This window comes from Eriocheir sinensis, chromosome 36 (assembly GCF_024679095.1).
Source record: "Eriocheir sinensis breed Jianghai 21 chromosome 36, ASM2467909v1, whole genome shotgun sequence".
NCBI lineage: Eukaryota > Metazoa > Arthropoda > Malacostraca > Decapoda > Varunidae > Eriocheir > Eriocheir sinensis.
Window position 1 is genome coordinate 14,109,902 of NC_066544.1, and position 24,010 is coordinate 14,133,911.

Sequence of the window (24,010 nt, forward strand, 5' to 3'; positions counted from 1 at the left end):
GATGGAGCAAAATATCTAGTTACGCATTTCTTACGTTATATTTCTATGGTGATTTTATTAACTTATGATAATGAAACTGGTGATAAAAATACTAATAAATGTTGTTTCGTCAGTAGTAGTAGTAGTAGTAGTAGTAGTAGTAGAAGTGGAAGGAGGAGTGTAATGCTCTAATCGTTAATATTTCTTCTATAACTAAATTCTCTCGTTATTATCATGAAAAGTTATTGAAAGGAAAAAAATGGAAAAGGAACACCACGCAAACAAATATAAAGGAAGAAAAGGAGAAAACTCATGACATTCGTAAATTCGCAAATCAATGACTAAATCTATAAAGTCTCTCTAATACGGCTTTGAATGCATTAATTTCGTCCACGTATAGACCCAATTAAATGAAGCCACACCACCATCACCACCACCACTATTATCACCATCATCACTATCATCATCTCCATCAACTTCCGCCTTCTACACTCACGAGACTAATTACTAATGATGATGATGATGATGATGATGATGAACAAGTGAAAAAAAAGACAAACACAGACGGAGAAATAAAAGAAAATGTGACAGGATATGAGAGAGAGAGAGAGAGAGAGAGAGAGAGAGAGAGAGAGAGAGAGAGAGAGAGAGAGAGAGTGTGTGTGTTTGCGAGATAAAGTGTGTGAGGGAAGAGGAGATGCAAGTATGTATGTGTCTGATTGTGTATGTCTGTACGTGGGTGGGTCGTGTGCGTGTGTGTGTGTGTGTGTGTGTGTGTGTGTCTAAGCTGCGTGTAGGTAGGTCGAGAAGTTCAGTAGCGCCGCGGTCGTCGTAGAGAGAGGACGTACGTAACATCGCTCTCTCTTTCGCTCTCTGGCCGTGAGCCGTGATAACAAGTGCAGTGCCAGCCTCTCCCTCCCTCCCTCCCTCCCTCCTTCCCTCTAGCATCACTTTCCTCGCGGTAAAACTCTCACCCACACATGCTACTAACCCGTGGAGAGGAGGAAAAAAACGTTAAGATTAAAACGTTTGCCAGAAATAAGAAAGAGAAATGAATTAACCCTTTTTGTGTGTACGAAGAGGAAACATGCGAGAGCTAACGTGAGAGGTGTTGTGGTGCGTTGCGGTGGGACGGTGAGCTGTGTGTGTTGTGTTGGGTGTGTTTGAGTGGAGTCGAGGCGCGCGGTGATGAGTGTTGTGAAAATGGTGCGTCAACTGCAGTGATGAAAGAACGTGTTAATTGTAGCGAACAGGAAAATGGGGAGAAAGAGAGAAAGAGAGACAGAGAAGCAGGCAGACAGAAAGACAGGGAGGAAAACAGCAACATGGGGGGAGACAAAGAGACAGAGAAACAAGCAGACAGAAAGACAGTGAGGCAAACATGGAGAGAGAGAGAGAAAGAGAGACAGAGAATTTGACAAAGACAGGGAGGCAAACAGCAACATGGAGAGAGAAAGAGACAGAGAATTAGACATAAAGACAGGGAGGCAAACAGCAACACGGGAAGAGAGAGAGAAAGAGACATAATTAGACAGAAAGACAGGGAGGCAAACATCAACATGGGAAGAGAGAGAAAGAGACAGAGAATTAGACAGAAAGACAGGGAGGCAAACAGCAACATGAGTAGAGAGAGACAGAAGGAAAGACAAAAAGACAGCAAGGAAAACAACTTAGGGACAGAGACAGAGAGAGCGAGAGCGAGAGACAGAAACAAACACACAGAAAGACAGCAAGGCAAACAGACATAGACAGATACAGACAGACGTACATACAAACATGCAAACATAGACAAACACAGATACAAACAAACAGAGAGACAACACCGACTGATTGGCTGATTTACTTACTGTTAATTGAAAGACTGACAGACAGACAGACAAACAGAGAGAGAGAGAGAGAGAGAGAGAGAGAGAGAGAGAGAGAGAGAGAGAGAGAGAGAGAGAGAGAGAGAGAGAGAGAGAGAGAGAGAGAGAGAGAATCAACAAGTGTTCGATTTCGAGTTTTTTTTATTCCCTTCACGACACACACACACACACACACACACACACACACACACACACACACACACACACACACACACACACACACACACACACACTTAAACACTCATTCAAAACTCCCCTTATAACTCAACGCAAAACACCAACAAAGGAAAGCGAACACAACACAAACACACACATAAACCCCGCTCTAATAAGACGTAAAAGACCCCCCTGAGAAAGAGAGACACGGAAAAGCCAGAGAAACAAGTGAGTCCCGCCGCCTCGCTCCGTCAGCCTCTCGGTGGGACTGTGGACACCTGGAACGAGTGGAAATGTGAATTGTGTTCGTCGGCGTTTAATTCCCCGAGCGACGAGAGAGAGGGAAGGAAAGGACGGAAGGAAGGAAGTTGGGTGAGAGAGAAAGAGGTGGGATAGAGTATGAGAAAGAAAGAGAAGGAAAGGACGGAAGGAAGGAAGTTGGGTGGGAGAGAAAGAGGTGGGATAGAGTATGAGAAAGAAAGAGAAGGAAAGGACGGAAGGAAGGAAGTTGGGTGAGAGAGAAAGAGGTTGGGTAGAGAAGGAGAGAGAGAAGGAAAGAACGAAAGGAAGTTGGATGAGAGAGGGAGAGAAGGGGAGAGGTAAAGAATGAGAAATAGAGAGGAAAAGCAAGTAAAGTGAGAAACAGAGAGGGGGGTAGGGGCAGAGGACGAGAAAGTGAGTAGGAAAGTAAGGAAAGACGGAAGCGGAGTGAGAGGAGAGAGCGGGAGAAGCAGAGGATGAGAAAGAGAGAAGGAAAGGAAGGAAGGAAGGAAAAAGACTGAGAAATAGAGAGAGGGAGTGGGGTAGAGAATGAGAAAGCGAGAAGGGGGATGGATAAAGAATGAGAAAGAGAGAGAGGGGTACGGAAGTAAGGAAGCAGAGAGAGAGAGGGAGGGGGGGAGAGAAGGGTAGAGAAAGCGAGGAGTAGGATGAAGAATAAGAAAAAGAGAGAAGTGGGTAAGAAAGGAAGGAAGAAAAGTGAGAAAGAGAGAGAGAGGGTTGAGAATGAACAATGAGAAAGAGAGAAGGAGATAGAAGATGAGATGAGTTTGAAAGCGTGAAGGAGAGATAGTTTTGGAGAGATAACTAGACCGATAACGAAAGACACGGAAAAGATATCTCAAACTACCAAAACGAATGAAGAGGAGTGAGAAAGAGAGGCAAAGAGGATAAGTTGAGTTGAAAAGTGTGAGGGAGAGATAGCCTTGGAGATACTATGTGGATAACTAGATAAGAAAAAGATATCTCATATTTCTTGACAAAACGGAGACAGTGGAGTGAGAAAGAGGGTTAGAGGATGAGTTGAAAAGTGTGAGAGTGAGATAGCTTTAGAGATTGATATTTTTTTTTACAACAAAGGAGACAGCTCAAGGGCACAAAAAAAAGGAAACAATAAAAAAAGATCCCGCTACTCGCTGCTCCTAAAAAGAATCCAAGGAGGTGGCCGAAAGAGGGGTCAATTTTGGGAGGAGAGGTGTCAATTTTAAAGAAAGGTCTCTCTCTTCCTCCCTGATAAATTATTCAAAACATTCTACAAAAAAGTCAAATATCTACTTCAGTGTCAAAACGAAAACCAAAAATGCAAAGAAAACGAAGCCAAAATATTCCCATGTGATGTAGTCTTGCAAATACTTCGTTCTCGACAACACAAACTAACCGAGAAAAGACAGAATCACCTCCACGATCACGCCTTCCCTTTGCATCGACCCCACCCTTCCTCTAGACTCCCTGTTCTCCACCCATCCAGCCTCCCTGTTTTGTGTCTGTCCGTGGCCACCTGTCCGCGTACACCTGCCGAAGCCTCTACCTGGGCGCTGCCGGCAATATCTTATCCGTTTTCTCTCCCTTTTCTCTTTCTCTTCTCCCAGGAACGCTTTTTTCTTTCTCCCGATATCGCCTGGACACGGAAAATATACGTTCCTTTACTTTTCTTTATTTACTTTCTTATTCTTGTTTCTTTATTATAGTTTTCCTTATTAATGCGTTTTTTTCTCCTCTCATTTTCTTTTTCTTTTCCTACGAACGCTTTTTCTTTCTCCTTGATATCGCCTGGCCGCTGAAAATACGTCCCTTTACTTATTCTTCTTTATTTCCTTTTTATTCTTGTTTTCTTTATTATAGTTTTCCTTATTAATCCGTTTTTTATCCTCTCATTTTCTCTTTTTCTTCTCCTACGAACGCTTTTTTTTTACCGACCAGGCGCTGAAAATACGCCCCTTTATTTATTCTTTCTTATTTCCTACTTATCCATATTTTCTTAGTATTATGATCTCTACTCAATTAATTTCTTCTTAACACACTCGTTCCATTAGCGCCCTTCAAGTCCCTCCTCTTCCCATTTTCTTTTTCCGAACACTTCCTATTTTGATATTACTACGATATTTATCTTTTTCGAGCACTTCATTGCAATACTACGGCAACATTTTTTTTTCCGAACACCAGACAAACAAAACAGAATAGCAAAATGGTACAAGTTCGTATGGAGTATTCGAACCTCTCTCCCCCCCTCATCTGTGACCTAACGTAAGCTGGGAAGCCTGATGAGTCACCGAGTGTGTGTGTGTGTGTGTGTGTGTGTGTGTGTGTGTGTGTGTGTGTGTGTGTGTGTGTGTGTGTGTGTGTGTGTGTGTGTGTGTGTACGAGTGTCTTCTTCAGTCTTTTCCATTCTCTCTCTCGTAGCATCTTCCCTCCACACTAGACATCGACCCAAGAACCGAGGAAAAAGAGGTTAATATGAAGCGACAACCTTCCTTTATTTCCTTCAACTGTAATTTAAAGTGAACTGGGAAGCCTGAGAAAATAGTCGTGTGTTCGTGTGTGTGTTTTTTACTTGCGTTACTCCCCTCGAAGAATATTCACAAACTCTACTAGGACCCAAGACTGAAGGAAAGTGGTTCATATGGAGCAACAGTCTTTATTTATCTCCCTCAACTGTGGCTTAAAGTGATCCTTGAAGCCTTTGGAGTGCATGTGTTTGTGTTTCTTTTCTTCACTTCGCTACAACAATCTTTCCATACACAACTACGAGAGAGGGACTTCCATGGAGCCTTCATCGCCCTCTCTCCCTCCACTGTGACCTAAAATGAACTGGGAAGCCACATGAGTTAACCGCGCGTGTGTCCGTGTGTCTGCGCGAGTGTCTGTGTGTCCGGCAGCATGGCACGCCTCCCCCCTGGCACCCCCACGCTGCTCTGGCCTGCCCTCCTGCTCGTCACCGCCGCCCACCTGTTCCTGCTGCTTCTACCTGGCGTCACGGCCCTCCCACCTGTCATTAGGATAGGTGAGTATGCGTTTTTATGTCTTAAGCTCACCCTATGGTACCGGTAGGCTTTCTTGGTGGGGCATGATGGTCAGCCCCAATATGTTATGGCGCTGGTCAAGTGTTTATAGTGATGCCATCTTGCTTGCCTCATGCCAGCCCTAGGAGCTCATCTCTGATCCCCTCTTTTGAGAGAGAATCAAGAGTCCAGGTTGATCGGTGGTCTCCTGGACAGCGTGTGGGTAGCCTTAAGGCACTCTGCTGTGACTGAAAAATCCCATCTAGTGGCGGCGGGCGGGACGCAAACCCTCCTCCTGGACGCCGCGCCGACACGCTAACCACTCAGCCACTGCCTCCCCCATACCTAATAAGCACTTTCATACGTACCGTGAACCACCTTTTTTTTAAGATAACAATCATCTGCCATTTTTCTACATTTAAGTACAGCATAGTTATAAAAACATACATATTTTTTTCATATACCAAGACCATAGACGCTTTTTCTTTGGGGCAATGACTCCCATCTGCCGTTTTCTAATATTCAGCGCAGCATAACCGTAAATATGAAACCTAATTTTTTTACATGAACTCCATAGAAGCATTTTTCGGGGGGTGGCAATGACTACCATCTGCCATTTTACGATATTGGGTGAAGCAGAACTCCACAAAAAATCCTACATATTTATTTTAACATACACGCCCATAGACGACTCTTTTTTTTCTTTTTTTTTCTGGGGGGGAGGGGGGGTAATGACGCCCATCCGTTGTGTTCCTGTGTCTGCAGCGCCACCAGCCTAACGATCGCACGTGTTTTTCCTCTCGTATAGGCAGCCCGCAGCGCCAGTCTGTTGTCTTGAAGGGAGGCGTCAGTCGGCCCATGATTGTTATTGGCGCAGGCGAGTCTTAGGGACACTCACTCACTCATACATAAATACATACATATATACATACATGCATACTCAAACAACAACCACAAGCTTCGTTTCTCATATGTTATTTTTCTTTTTTCATGTCAGAATTGCAAAGAGGAAGACGAAGAGGAGAGGAAGAAGAAAAAGAATAGTATATGTATTTTCCTTCTTTTTGAGAGAATTGCAAAGAGAAAGAAGTAAAAAGAAAGACGAATAAGAAGACAATGATATATTTTTTTCTTTTTCCTTCCGTTAGAATTATCAACATCACTTACAAGAGGTCAAGTTAACATGACTTAAGGAAATATATCAATTTGCAAAGTTTAACTGCTTTAACACACACACACACACACACACACACACACACACACACACACACACACACACAACGCCCACACACACACCTACCCACCCCTCAAGCACATGCACACAAACCAAAAATTCATATACCGTAGAAACACTCGCCTGTCCAAAGCGTCAAAACCACTCCAGGTGTTGAGCCCGACAGGTGACAGGAGGAAGGGGAGACAGGGAGAGGGAAAAGGGAAAGTGATCGGTTAGGGAAGGGGTGAGGGGGCAGGGTAAGGGTTGGGAAGGGAAAGGGGAGAGCACATGCCAACTAAAAATGGAAGGGAAGGGAGTGTGAAAGTAAGCAATGCAAAAATAAAACAAAGAATAAAAGAGAGAAATACAAAGATGGAAAGAGAAAGAGGAAAAAGAGGAAAAGAGGAGGTGGGGGCCAGAGAGAGTAAGGAAAAAGAAGAGAGAGAGAGAGAGAGAGAGAGAGAGAGAGAGAGAGAGAGAGAGAGAGAGAGAGAGAGAGAGAGAGAGAGAGAGAGAGAGAGAGAGAGAGAAGGAAGCAAAAGAGGAAATAAACAAAGAGACGCAGAATTTAAAAAAAATAATAAATAATGGAATGAAAGAAATACAAACCTACAAAGAAGGAAAAGGAAACAAGGAGACTAAATAAAACAAAACATAACAAAGTAGAGAGAAAAAAAGAATGAGATAGAAAGAAAGAGGAAGCCGCGTCACAAAAAAAAGGAAACTAAAAATAAGGAAAAACAAAGAATGAAAGAAATACAGAAATAGAAAGAAGGAAGCAGATGAGAAAAAGAAAAAAAGAAAAAAAGAAAGAGTGAAATAAAGACAGAAAAAGGAAGCTGCATAACAAAAAAAGAAACCAAAAAATAAGGAAAAACAAAGAATGATAGAAATACAGAGATAGAGAGAAGGAAACAGAAGAGAAAACACACAAAATAAAAACCAGAAAGAAAAAGAAAGATTGTAATAGAAAGATAGAGAAAGGAAGCTGCATCATAAATAATAAAAAAGAAAACAAAACAAAGAAAAACAGAAATTTCGAAATACAGACAGAAAGAATAAAGCAGAAGAGGAAACAAAACACGGACAAACTCACACACAAAAAAAAAAGAAGAAAAGAATAAAATAGTACAAAAAAAGGAAGCTGTACCACAAAAAAAAGAAAACAAAAATTAAAAAATAAAGAAAGACAGAAATACAAACAGAAAAGAAGGAGGCAAAAGAGGAAACAAACAAAGAGTAAAGAGAAAAAAGAGCGAGAAAAAAAAGTAGGGACAAGCTAAATCGTGGTGGAAACATATCTTGGAGAGAGGAAGGAAAAAAACATTCAGCAGAAGGAGGAGGGCGGCCGAAAGCAGGAGGAAAAGCCAGCAGAGGAAATACTTGAGCAGGAAGTAAAAATAATATTCAGAAAACGGAAAATGGAATAGAAGAAGAAAATGCGATAAAGTCAAGCTCAAAGAAACGAGAGAGAGAGAGAGAGAGAGAGAGAGAGAGAGAGAGAGAGAGAGAGAGAGAGAGAGAGAGAGAGAGAGAGAGAGAGAGAGAGAGAGAGAGAGAGAGAGAGAGAGAGAGAGAGAGAGAGAATCCCCCTCATGGACTCTCGCCAAAAACAGTGGGAGGGAGAGGAAGAGGAAGAAGGAAAGGGAAGGTAAAGGAGGAGAGGGAAAGAACAGCCTCCCTTTAGAGTTGAATTTTTCCCTTGATATGGAGGAGGAGGAGGAGGAGGAGGAGGAGGAAAAAGATACAGAAGGAAAACAGGAATATGAAAGAGGAAAAATAGACAAACAAGGAACGAACGAACAATAACAAGAAGGAAAATAAATGTAGGAAGAAGAGGAGGAAAAGAATAAAAGAAAATGAGGGAACGAGAGAGAGAGAGAGAGAGAGAGAGAGAGAGAGAGAGAGTAACTCACCCTGAAGCAAAAAACAAGAAAATAAAAGACCATCCCATCAGATACACACACACACACACACACACACACACACACACACCCTTGAGGGATTTTTTTTTTTTTTTTAGGAGACAGAATACTGGAGGGGAAATACGTATGTGTGTGTTTGTGTGTTTATGTGTGTGTGTGTGTGTGTGTGTGTGTGTGTGTGTGTGTGTGTGTGTGTGTGTGTGTGTGCCCGCCTGTCTGTCTGAGGAGGAAATGATGACAAGCAGTTAAGGGGAAGGGGAAGAGGAAGAGGAGGGTATGGAAACATGGACTAGCAGGCGGCAGAAAGCCTGTTGGCTCATTACTAGGCTGCCTGCGTTCAGTGATTTAATCAATCCGTTTGCCATAGGAGTGGCTTGCAGGGAAGGATTAAAGCACTTGTGTACCTACTCTTGGATACCTTCAGTTCACTCCCGTTGCAGCAAAGTGGCGATCAATGCGTTTCTTGAATGAGTTGATGCTCTCTGCGCTAACCACTTCTGCAGGGAGGCTGTTCCAGTGGCGAGCAACCCTATTCGAGAAATAACTCCTGAAGAAGAAGAAGAAGAAGAAGAAGAAGAAGAAGAAGAAGAAGAAGAAGAAGAAGAAGCAGAAAAAAATTTAAAAAGGAAGACAATGGAATGGTTTAGGACAGAGTGAGGTAGGATAAGGAGGGGAGGAGGGAAAGAAGGGAAGGGTATGGTAAGGAAGGAGCAGGGTGAAGGGAGGGAAGGAAGGAAGGGAAGGAGAGCAGGTGCGAGTCCTTCAGTCAATCACGTGGGAGACAGGGAAGGAGGAGAAGGAGGCGAAGGAGGCGGAGAAGGAAGAGGAGAAGGAGGAGGAAGAGGTAAAGGCGGATATGCAAAGACGGAAGCGATATGAGAAGGAAGAGGAGGAGGAGGAGGAGGAGGAGGCAGGAGGAGGAGAATACAGAGGTGATGGAGGAAAGGGAAGAGGAGGAGGAGGAGGAGAAAGAGGAGGAGGTGCGAGAGGAGATGCAGGAGAGGAAATAAACCTTAGATTGCATGACTGTGTGTGTGTGTGTGTGTGTGTGTGTGTGTGTGTGTGTGTGTGTGTGTGTGTGTGTGTGTGTGTGTGTGTGTGTGTGTGTGTGTGTGTGTGTGTATGTATGTATGTATGTATGTATGTATGTATGTATGTATGTATGTACGTGTTTGACAGAGAATAACAAGACAACAGCAAAGAAAGAATAAAGGAAAATATCAAGGAAAAAAACACAAATAACCACAGAAAAAAAGGAAAACAGGGAAGAAAATTAAAAGATTTGTATGGAAGACTAATCAGGAAAAACATTAACGGGAAAATACCGCTTGTGAACACGGTCGACTCGTACGTTTTCTTGCCGTGTGAGCCGTGAAAGCAAGACCAACAGACAGCCGTGATATCTATAGCTACGGGGATCATACATTTGCACCCGCACACACATACGCATATACACACATACTGGAAGCTATGTATATCTACTTAATCGTCAGTATGTTTATCTATTCTTTTCTCACTATCTTTCTATCTATCTATTTATCTATCACGTGCTTCCTTCCTCCTTTCTACTCTATCTACTCTCTCCTCTCTTCCTTTTTTCATTCTTTCTTCTTCCTTCTTTTCATCCTGTACCCTTTCTTCATCCCTCTCATCCTCCATTCATTCCCTCCTGTCCTCCTCCTCTCTTTCTCCCATCCTTCCACATTCCTTCCCTTCATTCATTTCCATCAGTCTTCCCTCCCTCCCTCCTCCCCTTCATTCATCCCCTCTCTCCCTGCTCCTCTCCCTCCCACTCTCCCTGCTTCCCTCCATTCCCTCATTCCTTCCTTCCTGTCCCTCCCACCCACCGTCCTTCCTCTCCTCTTTTAGTCCCTCCCTCCTATCTCCATTCATTCCCTCCCTCCCTCCCTCACTCCCTCACTATTGAATGACCTCATCAAACAGAGCCCCGAGCCTGCCTGCACCACGACGCATCGGAAAGACCCGGGGACGCTAAGTTGCCCCCCTTAATAAAGCGAGCCATTGAGGGGCGCGCTAAAAAAATCCTCCCGCCGCATGAATAAGAACTAAATCTATTGGGTCGCCATGCTCAGCCAGATTCACCCGCTCGCTCGCTGGCCCAGGTAGGGAGGAGAAATTTTGGGGTCTGAAGGGACGTGGGAGTTATTTTTTGTTGTTGGTGGTGAGGTACAGAGGAGGACGAGTACGGGAGTTTATGTTAAGGAATAGTTTTGCTGGGTGTGGACGTGGAAGGTTTTTTGTTTTTTCTTCTTTTTTAAGGTGTTGATGTAAAGAGGAGAAGAAGGAGGAGAGGAGAGGTTAAGAAATAGTTTTGTGGGAAGGGACGTGGGAGTTTTTTTTAATTATTTTTAGTGTTGAGAGAAAGGGGAGAAGGGGGAGGAGAGTTTGGGTTAAGGAATAGTTTTGTGGTTGTGTTTTTGTGAGTGTGTTTTAGGATCATTTTTTGTATGTGAGTGTGTGTGTGTGTGTGTGTGTGTGTGTGTGTGTGTGTGTGTGTGTGTGTGTGTGTGTGTGTGTGTGTGTGTGTGTGTGTGTGTGTGTGTGTTGAAATAAAGAGAAGGAGGAGGAGGAGGAAGGGAGATGAAGAAGAGGGAAGAATAGGAGAAGTAATAGGGAAGGATAAAGGTAGATGAGAATAGAAGGAGATAAAGAAAAGGGGAAAGAGGGACGAAGGTAAAGGGGAGGGATGAGATAATGTCGGTTAAGGGATAGATTTGGGGATAATAATTTGGCTTTGTGATTTAGTTAAGTTTTCCTATTTGCTTGTCTGTTTGGGTGATTGAGATGGACTGAGTAAATTGGTTTGAACTGACTGTTAAGTGTATTGTCTTGTGAGTACTACTGTGTGTGTCTGTCTGTCTCTATATAGCTTTTTTTTGTGTGTGTGTCTGTATCGCTGTTTTGGATTAATCTTTGTTTGTTAGTAAGTTATTATCTCTAACTCTATCTTTCTGTCTGCTTATCTTTCTCTTTATCTATCTATCTATCTCTTTCCATATTTGAGAAAGATAAAGATTAAGCTTTCTAAATCCTACTTCAGTGCTAATCCATCTATCTATCTATATCTATCTATCTGTCTATCTGTCCCTCTTATTCTATTCCTTACAAGCTTTCACTCTATTCATTCCCATCCCTTCTCTCTCCCTATACCTATCTATCTATATCTACCTATTGATCTTTCTACTTATCTAGCTATTCCTCTATCTGTCCCTCTTTTTCTTTTCGTTACAAGCTCTCACTCTAATCATCCACATCCCTTCAGCATCCTTCCCTTCTCTCTCCCTCTCCCTTCCTCCCTCTCTCCTCCCTTCTCATCCCTCTCAAACACTCATTCGCTTGGAGAGAAAAAAACAATGGAGATAAAAGTGTCATGACCCGCAGCAGACACGTTCCCTGACCCTCCAGACGCGATAAAAGGTGAAGCTAACAGGATCGGATTCTACAAGGGACTCAGGATATAGGTTCCAGCCCTGATTCCACTGTCTATACATGCTCTCTCTCTCTCTCTCTCTCTCTCTCTCTCTCTCTCTCTTATTCCCTTCCTTCCTTTCTTCTTTTGTTGCCTTGTTTGTACCGTGTGTGTATGTGTGTGTGTGTGTGTGTGTGTGTGTGTGTGTGTGTGTGTACCTAAGCAAGCTAACTCAGCACGTGTAGGATTCTCTCTCTCTCTCTCTCTCTCTCTCCCGGGCCAGGAATTTATCTCCACTCCTCCATTTTTAAACTCCTCATTTCCCTCCTCATCCCCTCTTCCTTCCTCTCCCCGTTTCCTCATCCTTTGTTTTTCTCTCCCTCCTCCTCCTCCTCCTCCTCCACCTCTCTACCTCCCCCTTCCACCTGTACCGTCCTCCTCCACCTCACCTTCCCTTACATAACCTGCCTCACTACCTTCCCTCTTCTTCCTTTTTGCTCATTTAATAACCTTCTTCTCTATTTTCTTTCCTCTCCTTTCTTCCTCTTTTCGTAACCTTCCTCACTGTAATCTTTATCCTTTTGTTCTTCATTCTCTTTTACTTCATCTTCATCCCCGTCTTCATCTTCGTCTTCTTCATCCTCTTTTTCCTCTTTCTTCATCCTCTTTTCACTCTCTTCTTCAATAGCTACTTCATCCTCTTCTCCATTTTCTTCTTCTCTATCCACTTCTCTTTCATTCTTTTCTTCTCTCTTCCCTTTTGTATCTAAGCCCTAATTTCTACCTCATCTTCCTTAATATCTTCACTTTTCTTCCCTCTTCCCTGTTTCTCTTCACGTTTTTATCTATGTCTTCCTTTCGACCTTCATCTTCTCTCACTTTCCTCTCCTTACCCTTTTCTCCCCTTTTCTTCATCTTATCCATTTTTCACCTAAGCCTTCCCTTTCACATTCATCTACCATTATCGTTCATAATTACTTCTCCTTTTCTTCCCTCTTCTTCTCCTCCCTTCTCTTTTCACTTATCCAAGCCTCTCTTATCCCTTCTCCTTCTTATTCTTCCCCTTCTATTTTTTGTTCATCTTCATCATCATCTTCTACATTATACTTCCTTAATCTCTCATTTTCTCCTTCTCCTTTCCTCTCTCCCCTAATCACTTCCCCTCTCACCCCAGATCTTCCTTCCTCTTCCTCCCTCCCCTTTCTCCCCCCTTCTCATCCCACTACCCCCTACCCCACCCCCTTCACTTACTTCCCTCATGTCCCTTACCTCCTCTGATCTTCTTCACTCCCTCCCCCCCTTCTCCCCCTCCCCCTCCTCATTCCCCCCTCCCCCTTTGCTCTCTCGTGGGTTGAAAATCATGATGGTTCACTAATTAGCTCCTCAGATTTTGCCGAATTCAGGAGGCGCCACGATATCGGAGAGAGAGAGAGAGAGAGAGAGAGAGAGAGAGAGAGAGAGAGAGAGAGAGAGAGAGAGAGAGAGAGAGAGAGAGAGAGAGAGAGAGAGAGAGAGAGAGAGAGAGAGAGAGAGAGAGAGAGAGGAGGAGGAGGAGGAGGAAGGAATAAGACAAACAAGAAACAAGAAAGAAAACAATAAAAAAGAAAACATGAAAGTAGAAGGGAAGAGAGAGAGAGAGAGAGAGAGAGAGAGAGAGAGAGAGAGAGAGAGAGAGAGAGAGAGAGAGAGAGAGAGAGAACATGTCATCGTTAGCCATCACGTAAAAATCAGCATCGATAGAAATCCAAATAATAATAACAATAATAACAATAACAATAACGACAATAACACTAACAAGAGATGACATTAACGGCCTATAGTTCATCATAAGGACCGGAATAGTGTGTGTGTGTGTGTGTGTGTGTGTGTGTGTGTGTGTGTGTGTGTGTGTGTGTGTGTGTGTGTGGATGGTTCTTTCTGGCTCGCCTCGTCCCCAGAGCCATGCCAACCTTCCCTTCCTTTCCTTTCCTTCCCTTCCTTCCCTTCTTCCTTCCATTATCTGTATTTCTCCCTTCCTTTTACAATCGTTGGCTTTCTTTTCTTTTTCCTTCTTTCCTTCCCTCTTTTCATTTTCTTTCTTCTCTCTTTTTCTCTCTGACATTCTTCCTTTTCCTCTTTTCCTTCATTTCCTTTTTCTCAACCCTTCTTCCCTTCTTTTTCTTTTTTCCCTCTTTCTCTCTCACTTCCTTTTCTTTCTTCTCCCTTTCTCTCTCTGACATTCTTCCTTTTTCCCTCTTTTCCTTCATTTCCTTCTTCTCAACCCTTCTTCCCTCTTTTTTCTTTTTTCTCTCTTTCCCTTCCTCTCTTTATTTTCTTTCTTCTCTCTTTTTCTCTTTGTCATCCTTCTTGTCTTCCTTCTTTTCTTCCCTTACTTTCTTCTTCTCCTCCCTTCTTCTCTTCCTCCTCCTTTATCTCCGTTTTCCCCTTCCTCATTTATTATTTCTCTCTCTTTACGCCAGTCTTTCCTTCTCTCTCTCTCTCTCTCTCTCTCTCTCTCTCTCTCTCTCTCTTCCTTATCTCTTTCTCTCTCTCTTTCTTTTCTTCCTTCTTCTCTCTCTCTCTCTCTCTCTCTCTCTCTCTCTCTCTCTCTCTCTCATTCCCTCCCTCCTTCCATTATCTCAATCTCTCCCTCCCTCATGCGAACTTTCCCTCTCTCCCTGCCAACCTTTCCTTCTCTTCGACCTCCGTCCTCCTCCTCATCTCCCTCTTTCCCTCCCTCCCTCTCTCTACCGCCCTCCCTGTTACTCTCCCTCGCGTCCTTCCCACAGCCCAGGAAGCTGAGTCAAAACGGAAATTAGAATATGCTCCAATTTGTTATATTTTTCGTGTTTTCCGTGTATTACAAGAAGAGGAAAAGGAAGAAGAGGAGGATGAAGAGGAGGATGAAGAAGCAGTTAAAGAAAAAGAGGATAAAGAGGTAGGAGAAGAAGAAGGAGATGAAGAAGAAAAGGATGAAGTAGAGAACAAAGAAGAAAAGGATGAAGGAGAAGATGAGGAAAAAGAAGAAGGGGAGGAAAAAAGAGGAGGATGGAGATGATGAAGTAGTTACAGAAGAAGGGGAGGAAGAAGGGGATAAAGGAGAATAAGGAGAAGAGCTGAAAAAGAGGATGAAGAAGACGAGGAAGAAGAACTGGATAAGGAAGAAGATGGAGAACAGGCTGAAGAAGACGAAAAAAAGAAGAAAAAAAAAAGAGTATATGAAGAGGGATACTAGCAATAGCAAAAGAAGCAGTAGTAAGGATATAAATAGTAACTGTATTATGTAGTAGTAGTAGTAGTAGTAATAGTAGTAGTAGTTATAAATACCTGACAGCCACAACACGCATTTCCACTCACCACTACCACGAATAACAACACAAGAGACCTCACTAATTCAAAGGACCACAGACGCACCAAAACACTAAAACAAACAATAAAACAATACAGAAGAATAAAGAGTAGACGAGAGACGAGACGGAGAAGGAACGTTTTAGTCCCCCATCAGCGGCTCGCATCAAGAATGGGAAGAAAAACGTTAAATTGGACCCCACGTTTTATAATTACCCTCTTACCTCATTAGGAAAATCTCGTACTTTATCCCATCCCCTTTTCTGTGTGAGTCTGTCTGTCTGTATGGCTCTTTCTATTAGTCTGTCTGTGTCTATCGTCGTTATTGGTGATCTGTTAATAGCTGTAGGTTTTTTTTTTTTTTTTACAGTAAAGGAGGCTGTTCAAGGGCAAGGAAAATAGCAATATAGAGGAAAGGGAGACTAGGGGGAATCAATAGAAAGGGTGTGAAAAAGAAAGGAAAATGGAAAAAAGGAAAATGGAAGAAAAGGAAAATGGAGAAACGAATGAAATATGGAGAAAAAGGAAGATTGGAGAATAAGGAAAAAGGTAGATAGAGAAAGGAAAAAAGGAGAATAAAAAGAAAAATGGAAAGAAAGGAAAAAGGAAGAAAAAAAGGAAAGACCGAGATAAAAAAAAAGGAAAAAAAAGGGAAAAATGGAAAGGAAAAAAGGAAAAAATGGGAAAATGGAGATAAAGAAAGGAATAAAAAGGAGAAAAAAGGAAAACTGGAGAGAAAATGAAAGAATAGAAGAAACACCCTTAGTAGTAGTAGTAGTAGTAGTAGTAGTAGTAGTAGTAGTAGTAGTAGTAGTAGTAGTAGTAGTAGTAGTAGTAGTAGTAGTAGTAGTTGTTGTAGTAGTAGTAGTAGTAGTAGTAGTTGTAGTAGTAGTAGTAGTAGTAGTAGTAGCAACAACAACAAACAACCTTGACCTCCACAACCCAGTGCAAACCTAATAAGCTCGTTGAACAGGTGCAGAAATGAAGAATCTTTCTCTCTCTCTTTTCTTCCTCTTCCTCCTTCTTCTCTTCCTTCTCTTCTTCCTCCTTTAAAGGCTCCCTAATTCCTAGCACGTCCACACATTTGAATAACGTCCCTTCTCTTCTCTCTTCTTCTTCCCTTCCTTCCTTCCTTCCTTCCTCATCTTTCTCTACCTCCAGAATTCTTCGCTGCCTTTATATAAACTTGTGAGCAGAGAAAGAAAGAACGAGAGAGAGAGAGAGAGAGAGAGAGAGAGAGAGAGAGAGAGAGAGAGAGAGAGAGAGAGAGAGAGAGAGAGAGAGAGAGAGAGAGAGAGAGAGAGAGAGAGAGAGAGAGAGAGAGAGTGTAGGAGTGGTAAAAGCGAAATATTTCAACAGAATGACCCAGTAAAAGCAACAAGACAAGACGAAGAAGGAAAGAAAAGCAAATAAAATAAAAGCAGGGAAACAGAAAAAGGAAAAATAAAAATGAAATAAAAAATGATAACGAAGAAAAAGATGAAAATAAAAAAATAAATAAAAAGTAAAGGAATATGAAAAGTGAAGAAACGGGAAGGACGAAAATGATGAAGATGAAAACAGAAACACCAAAATGAGGGAAAAAAGAGAAGGAAAAAAGAAATGAGAGACAGATAAAGAATGAATGAATAAACAAATCAATAAAAAAAGAAAAAAAGGCAAAAATTGAAGAGAAAAAAAAATATACTGAGAGAGAGAGAGAGAGAGAGAGAGAGAGAGAGAGAGAGAGAGTTGAAGTATTGCCAACAGCCACCAGAACGTGTCACGACGGAACACTCGCGACCAAAAGAGAGAAGTGGGACGCCCCCTTCAACCACACTACCTAAGGCTTCTCTCTCTTATTTGTGTTTTTACGTGAGAGAGAGAGAGAGAGAGAGAGAGAGAGAGAGAGAGAGAGAGAGAGAGAGAGAGAGAGAGAGAGAGAGAGAGAGAGAGAGAGAGAGAGAGAGAGAGATGAAGCCCAATAAATATGTATCTTCGAGTCCGTTATGTTACACTCAAAGGTATAAGTATGACGTAAAGAGAGAGAGAGAGAGAGAGAGAGAGAGAGAGAGAGAGAGAGAGAGCACCATCACCACTACTATTACTACTACTGCTAATAATAATAATAATAATAATAATAATAATAATAATAATAATAATAATAATAATAATAATAATAATAATAATAATAATAAAATCCTTCGCAAATTCCATTCCTCTTATCTGACAAGGAAGATAAAACGAGACGCAGACTGATAACTTCAAAGAGATCAGCCTCCTTCTCCTCCTCCTCCTCCTCCTCCTCCTCCTCCTATTCCCTCTTCTATTCCTCTTTCTTCTAATCCTCATCCTTTGCTCTCTCTATTCTATTATTATTGATTGTCTTCCCTCCTCCTCCTCCTCCTCCTCCTCCTCCTCTTCTTCCTCCTCGCCGCCAATGAATTGCTTTGCCTCCTCATCAAGCAGGTGATCAAGGTGTGTTTTTTTCTCTATTTTCCTCCCTTGTCTTCCTCTTCAACCTGTCCTCTTTCCTCCCTCAATGATTTATCTTTACCTTCATTTTTTTCCTCGCCCTCCTTTTTATTCCTTTTGTTTCCTCTTTCAATTTCCGTTTTTTTCTTATACTGTTCGTTCCTTCATTTCCTTATATTTGGTCCCTTTTTGTGTGTGTTCCTTTACCTCATCTTTCCATCACTTTTCCTCTCTCTCTTTTCTTTAGTTTACCCTTTCAATTCGTCTTACTTTTATTTCTTTCCTTCTTGATTCTCCTCCCAACCCACATTTCCCTTTCCTTCCTTTGCTTCCTTCATTTCTATTTATCTCCTCTCTTCTATCTTTTCCACTAATTTTCCTTAGCTCCTCTTTAATTCCTCTCTTCTCCTCCTCTCTTCTCCATCACCTCACTCTCTGCATATAACTTCCAATTTTCTCTTAAAGTCCAAATTTCCTCTATAACTTCTCATTTTCTCCTCCCATTCCTTTTCTCCCTCTAATGCCCATCACTTTCGCATAAGGAGAGGGAGGAGGAGAGGAGTTGTAGGAGGAGGAGGAGGAGGAGGAGGAGGAGGAGGATAAATAGAGAGCTAGGGAAGAGGATTGATCTTTCTTGATGCATAAAAAGGAAGAGGGAAGCAGGAAACGCGACCTGGAGAGAGAGAGAGAGAGAGAGAGAGAGAGAGAGAGAGAGAGAGAGAGAGAGAGAGAGAGAGAGACGGGTGTGTTGTAGATATCGAGGAAGGTTATGTGTGTGTGTGTGTGTGTGTGTGTGTGTGTGTGTGTGTGTGTGTGTGTGTGTGACTCAAGCTCGTTTTCTATGCACTGACGGAAGCTGCTTGCCTTTGCCTTACAAATAAACAGACAAATAAAGAAAGACATAGATAGATAGCGATAGACACATAGACACATACAGAGAATTAATGGATGGATGCAAGATGTAAAGGATAGACGAAATAGCAAAGGAAAAATAGAAGGGAAAGGAAGGAAAGGAAAGGAAAGAAAAAAGAAAAGAAATGAAAGAGAGAGCAAGAAGAAGAGCAAGAAAAACGAAAGAAGGAAAAGAAGGAAGGAGAAGGAATAGCAAGAAACGAGTAGAGAAAACAGATAAAAAAATAAAAATAAAAATAAAACCGAGGAAAACAGGAGAAAACAAAAACAGAAAAAGCCATTAAATAAAGAAAAGAAACAACAACAAACAAACAAACAACTAAAAACAGCATTACTATAAACAGACAATATAAAAAAAAAATAATAATAATAAACAAGAAACAGAAACACACACCTAAACAAACAGACAGAGGGAGACAGACAGACAGACAGACAGATGGAAATACAAACCTCAACAGACATATAGAGAGACAGACACAAACAGACAGTCAGTTAAACACACACTTAAACAGACAGATAGAAAGACAGACACACACACAGACACAGACAGACAGATAGAAACAGACAGCTAAACAGATAGAGATAGACCCAGACAGACCCAGACAGACACACAGAGACAGACAGACAGACAGAGCCATTGATGCAGTCGGGGGCTCGTCACACAGCATTATATAACACACACACGTTTTCACACCTTTCGTCTCGCTGCGATTTTTAATTAACGTTCCTGAGTGACAGAAATGTAATGTGATGAGGGGGGGGAGGGGGGAGGGGGAAGAGGAGGGGGAGGAAAAAGATGGGAAAGGGAGGGGGAGGGGTAAGTAAGAGGGGTGGGGAAGGGAGATGAGGAGGGAAAAGAGAGGGAAGAGGAAAAGGGAGGAAGCGTGAGGAGAGAGAGGAGGAAAGGAAGGAAGGGGTAAAGAAAAGAGGGAGAAAGGGAAGGGGAATGGGTAAAGAAGAGGGGAGGGGGAAAGGGAGAGAAGTAGGGAAAAGAGGGAGAAGGGGGAAGGGGAAGAAGAGGAGGAGAGAGAGAAGAGAAATGCATGAGGGGTAACATCTCTCTCTCTCTCTCTCTCTCTCAAATTTCCTACACTCTGTATCATCACTCATTCTTGTACCTCCTTCCTTCTCTCCTTTCTCTCTTTCTTCTTCCTCTCCTTTATCCTCTCCAATTTTCTCTCCTAACATCTCTTTCTCTCTCTTTTTATTTCCTTCACTTGACATCATCTCTCATTCTTGTACTTCCTTCCTACCATCCATCCTTTGTTTCCTTCCTCTTCCCCTCCTTTATATTCTTCCCTTTACTTATGATTTCCTCCTACGCTTTCCCTTTCTTTTCCTTGCCCTCATTTCCTCCCTCCAGCGCTGTCTCATGTTTCTCTAATGTTCTCGACTCCATCTCCTTCTCCTTCTTTTCCTCCTCTTCTTCGTGTCCTAAAAATATCATGTATCTTCCCATCAGTGTCTTTTCCTCTTGTTTCATATTCATTGTATTACTTCTCTCTCTCTCTCTTCCATCCTAAAAGTAACATATATTCTCTTCATTTTTTTCTTCCTCGTGTCTCATCTTCTCTCTCCTCCTCCTCCAAACCTCGTCCTCACCCTCCTCCTCCTCCTTCTCCTCCTTTTCACTCTCCGGAAATGGGAAATGGGGAAGGGGAGCCGAGAGAGGACAATTACCTGTCTCATTATGGGTAAGGGGAGGAGAGGATGCACAGGTAGATGAAGAGCGGGAGGGTCACCTGATGCCACTCACCTGGAAATTAAAAAGAAAGAAAAATATATTGGTGAGCGAACAAAAATAAAACATAAAATAGAAATGATGGGTTTGTATGAGCTAAAAGTAACATTGTATAGAGAAATAATATAGAAAGGAAAAAAAATAGATATGTGGTCATGGGATGTTTATGAATGAAGAGAATGTTGAGGAGGAGATAAAAGCAAGGTCATTCCTCTCCTGTCCAACTCACTAAAGGAAGAGTTACCCACATTTTTCACTCTTTCATCAACTTTACAGGTACACTCAAGAACCCTTTTATAACTCCTTCCTCCTTCTTATGTCCTTAACTTTTGCTGAAGGAGAATATCACGACAGCCTTTCATAATGGTATCCCACCCACTAATGCAAGAGTTAACCAGCATCTTCATTCTTTCATCCTTTCTGTTACTTTATTTAATTCCCTATGCCTTTAACAATTTCCTAATGAGAGAGAGAGAGAGAGAGAGAGAGAGAGAGAGAGAGAGAGAGAGAGAGAGAGAGAGAGAGAGAGAGAGAGAGAGAGAGAGGAGATGAAGGGGAGGAAATGGATAGGAGGAAAAATGACGGAGCGGAAGAGAACTTAAAGGAGGGAAATGAAGTCGTTTCCCTATTGTCACCGTCACTTGTTTAGCGCTCTCTCTCTCTCTCTCTCTTTCTCTCTTTTTCCTCGTTCTTTTTTTTCTTTTTCCCTTCTTTTCTCTCCCTTTTTCTCCCATTCCCTTTTCTCTATTTTGTCTTTTCAATCTGTTTTCCTTTTAATCTCTCTTTCCCTTTTATCTCTATCCTTCTCTGGTCGCAAGCAACACACTCTCTCTCTCTCTCTCTCTCTCTGTCTCTCTGTATGACATGCATGCAAACTTTTATATCATTCCTTTATTTTTTCTATCGTAAGTTCGGTGCATCGCGTGTCGGAATGTCTATCAAAGCGACTGCAAGAATGTGGAGTGTCGAGGCAGCTCCAATTCTGATTCTGCTGGTCTTGTGTGTTGTGATGTGACTTGTCGTGATGGTGCAGTATGTGTGTATGTGTGTATGTGTGTGGGTGTGGGTGCGTGAGATTGTTTGGGGCTGCAGTGTTTTATTGTTGCTTATCGGTCTTTTTTTTTCCATAGCCGGTTTTTTTATTATTGTCTTATTTTTTTGTGTGTGCCTTTGAACTGTCTCCTTTGCTGTAAAAAAAATGTGTGTGATGGTGGGGGAAGGGAAGGGGAGGAGAATGGGTAGGGAGGATAAAGGGGAGGGATTGTGTGTATGGGGATGGGGAGGAATGGAATGCTTATGTGTGTGTGAGTGAGTGTGCTGGAGGGGGGAGGTCTCTCTCTCTCTCTCTCTTCTTCTTCTTCTTCTTCTTCTTTTTTCCTCTCCTATCATCTTCTCTTCCTCCTTCCCCTCTTCCATGTTTTTGTATCCACCTCCTCCTTCATCATCACCACTATCATCCTCCTCCTCTTCCTTCTACTTCCCCATCATCATTCTTATCATCTATGTCAACATCTCAATAACGTCACTCAATAACATGATAATCACCTTTTTCAATCCCTTTCATCAGGTTCTCATGCACCCTTTCCCTCCTCTCCCCCTCAACTTCCACTCCTCTCTACCTGCCTCCCCCACATACCCCTCCCTTTTCCACTTCTTCCCTCCTCTCCCCCTCTTCTTCCCCTCCTCTCTACCGGCCTCCCCCACATACCCCTCCCTTTTCCACTTGTTCCCTCCTCTCCCCGTCACCTCTTCAACTTCCCCCCACTCCACCTGCCTTCTACCTCCCTCAATACCTGTCCCCCCATCCCCCCACCCCCCGCGCCATTCCGTCCCTCAGTCTCATCCGCTTCCCGCTCTACGCATAAAACGATTCGCGAACATCCATTTCCTCTTTGAACTGTAATGCTCTTCTCTTGCTCCCCGCGTTATTCTCTCTCTCTCTCTCTCTCTCGGATCGGAATGTATCACTATTTCTTTCTCTCTTTCTCTTTTAATCCACTATATTTTGCATAATACCGATACAGTAAGTTTCTTTTGTCACGAATTTCTGGTACAACGAATAATATTTTAACTTATTTTCGTTACGTACAATTTTTTTTCTCTCCGGTAAGCTGCAGTATTTTATCATCATTATCATTATTATTATGTACATTATTACTATTATTATTATTATTATTATTATTATTATTATTATTATTATTATTATTATTATGTATATTAATCAGTCATTTTTTACGTTTATTGATTTTCTGTGCACGTTCTTGTCAAGTTTCCCGTGTTTTTATTTTCTTCCTTTTATTAAGTTATTTTATTATTGTTATCCCTTACCCTGTCTTCTCCCCCCCCCCCTTCCTCATACATTATTTCTCTCTCCTTATGCCAGTCTTTCCTTCCTTCTTTCCTTCCGTCCCTCTCTCTCTCCCTTTCTAATTCCCTCCCTCCTTTACCTCCATCTCTCCCTCTCTCATGTCTTATTCCTTCCTCTTCCTCCAATTCCCTCCCTCGTTTACCTCCATCTCTCCCTCTATCATGTATTCTTCCTTCCCCTTCCTCCAATTCCCTCCCTCCTTTACCTCCATCTCTCCCTCTATCATGTATTCTTCCTTCCCCTTCTTCCTTCATTAGAATAAAGATCAGTTGACGATAGACTTGGTTAATAACAGTACGGAGTAAACAATTAACGCGATTATCTTATTCAGCCGAAGCTCTAAAGTGGAACAACATTTCCCAACCTTAATTATTAATATTGGGAAATCGTGCATTAAGTTAGACGGTGCGTGCTTGCGTGTGTGTGTGTGTGTGTGTGTGTGTGTGTGTGTCCCTCTTCGACACACACACACACACACATACATACATACACACCGGCACAAACAGAAAAACACAAACAAATAAAACAAACAAACAAACAGACAGACAAATAGAAAGCAAATCCACATAACAGGAAGCGGAAAAAACGAAGGAAAAAATAGGAAGGCAAAAAAGAGAAGAGACACGGAGGGGAAAAATCAAAGCAGGGGAGGAGGAGGAGGAGGAGGAAGAGGAGGAGTTCGGGGAAAGAGGAGGGAGGAAGAGAGAGGGAAAGGGAAGGAAGGGGGAAGGAAAGGGAAGGGAGGAGGAAAGAATGAGGGTAAGGGAAGCTGAAGGGAGGTAGGAGGAGGAAAACAACGAGAGGAAGAGGAGGAGGAGGAGGTCGGGGAAAGAGGAGGAAGAAGAGAGGAAAGGGGAGGATGAGGGAAGGAAAGGGAAGAGGAGGAGTTAATGGAAGGTAAGGGAGGAGGAATAGATGAGGGAAAGGGAAGCTGAAGGGAGGTAGGAGGAAAAAACGAGGAGGAGAAGGAAAGAGGGGAAGGGTGAAGGAAAGGAAAGAGTAGAAACTTGTGGAAGGGAAGGGAGGAGGAAAGGATGAAGGAAAGGGAAGCTGAAGGGAGGAGGAAAAAAAACGAGAGACAGAGAGAAGGAGGGGGAGAAGGGGGAAGGGAAATAAGTGGAGCAAATTCTCTAATGGTGTTTCGTGGCTGGTAATGCAAAGTGAAGGCCTGGACGCAAGGGGACATAAACAGGTCACCGCCGCGCCATCAATTAAATGAAGTTGTGGAGAGACGAGTCAACCCACGGCGCTGGAGGGGGGAGGAAGAGGAAGGGGAGAAGAGGGGAGAGCGGGAGAAGGTAGGAAGAAGGGGTAAGGGAGAGAGGGAAGGGGGAAAGGGGGGTGTTTGTGTGTGCGTGT

General features: G+C 42.6%; 1 protein-coding gene across 8 annotated transcripts in view; it reads left to right on the forward strand.

The window, feature by feature from the left end:
- Window positions 1-801: 801 nt before the first annotated feature.
- Window positions 802-24,010, forward strand: part of LOC127007872 (glutamate receptor ionotropic, kainate 2-like) — a 172,133-nt gene continuing 148,924 nt past the window's right edge. For 7 of the 8 annotated variants that reach the window (XM_050879304.1, XM_050879299.1, XM_050879300.1 and 4 more), the window contains exon 1: window positions 4,647-5,280. In XM_050879304.1, the coding sequence (XP_050735261.1) occupies window positions 5,157-5,280 (124 nt within the window). In that variant the 5' untranslated portion in view covers window positions 4,647-5,156. Of the gene's footprint in view, window positions 824-4,646; window positions 5,281-24,010 lie in introns of those variants that run through there. The other variant, XM_050879298.1, reaches the window with a different exon arrangement.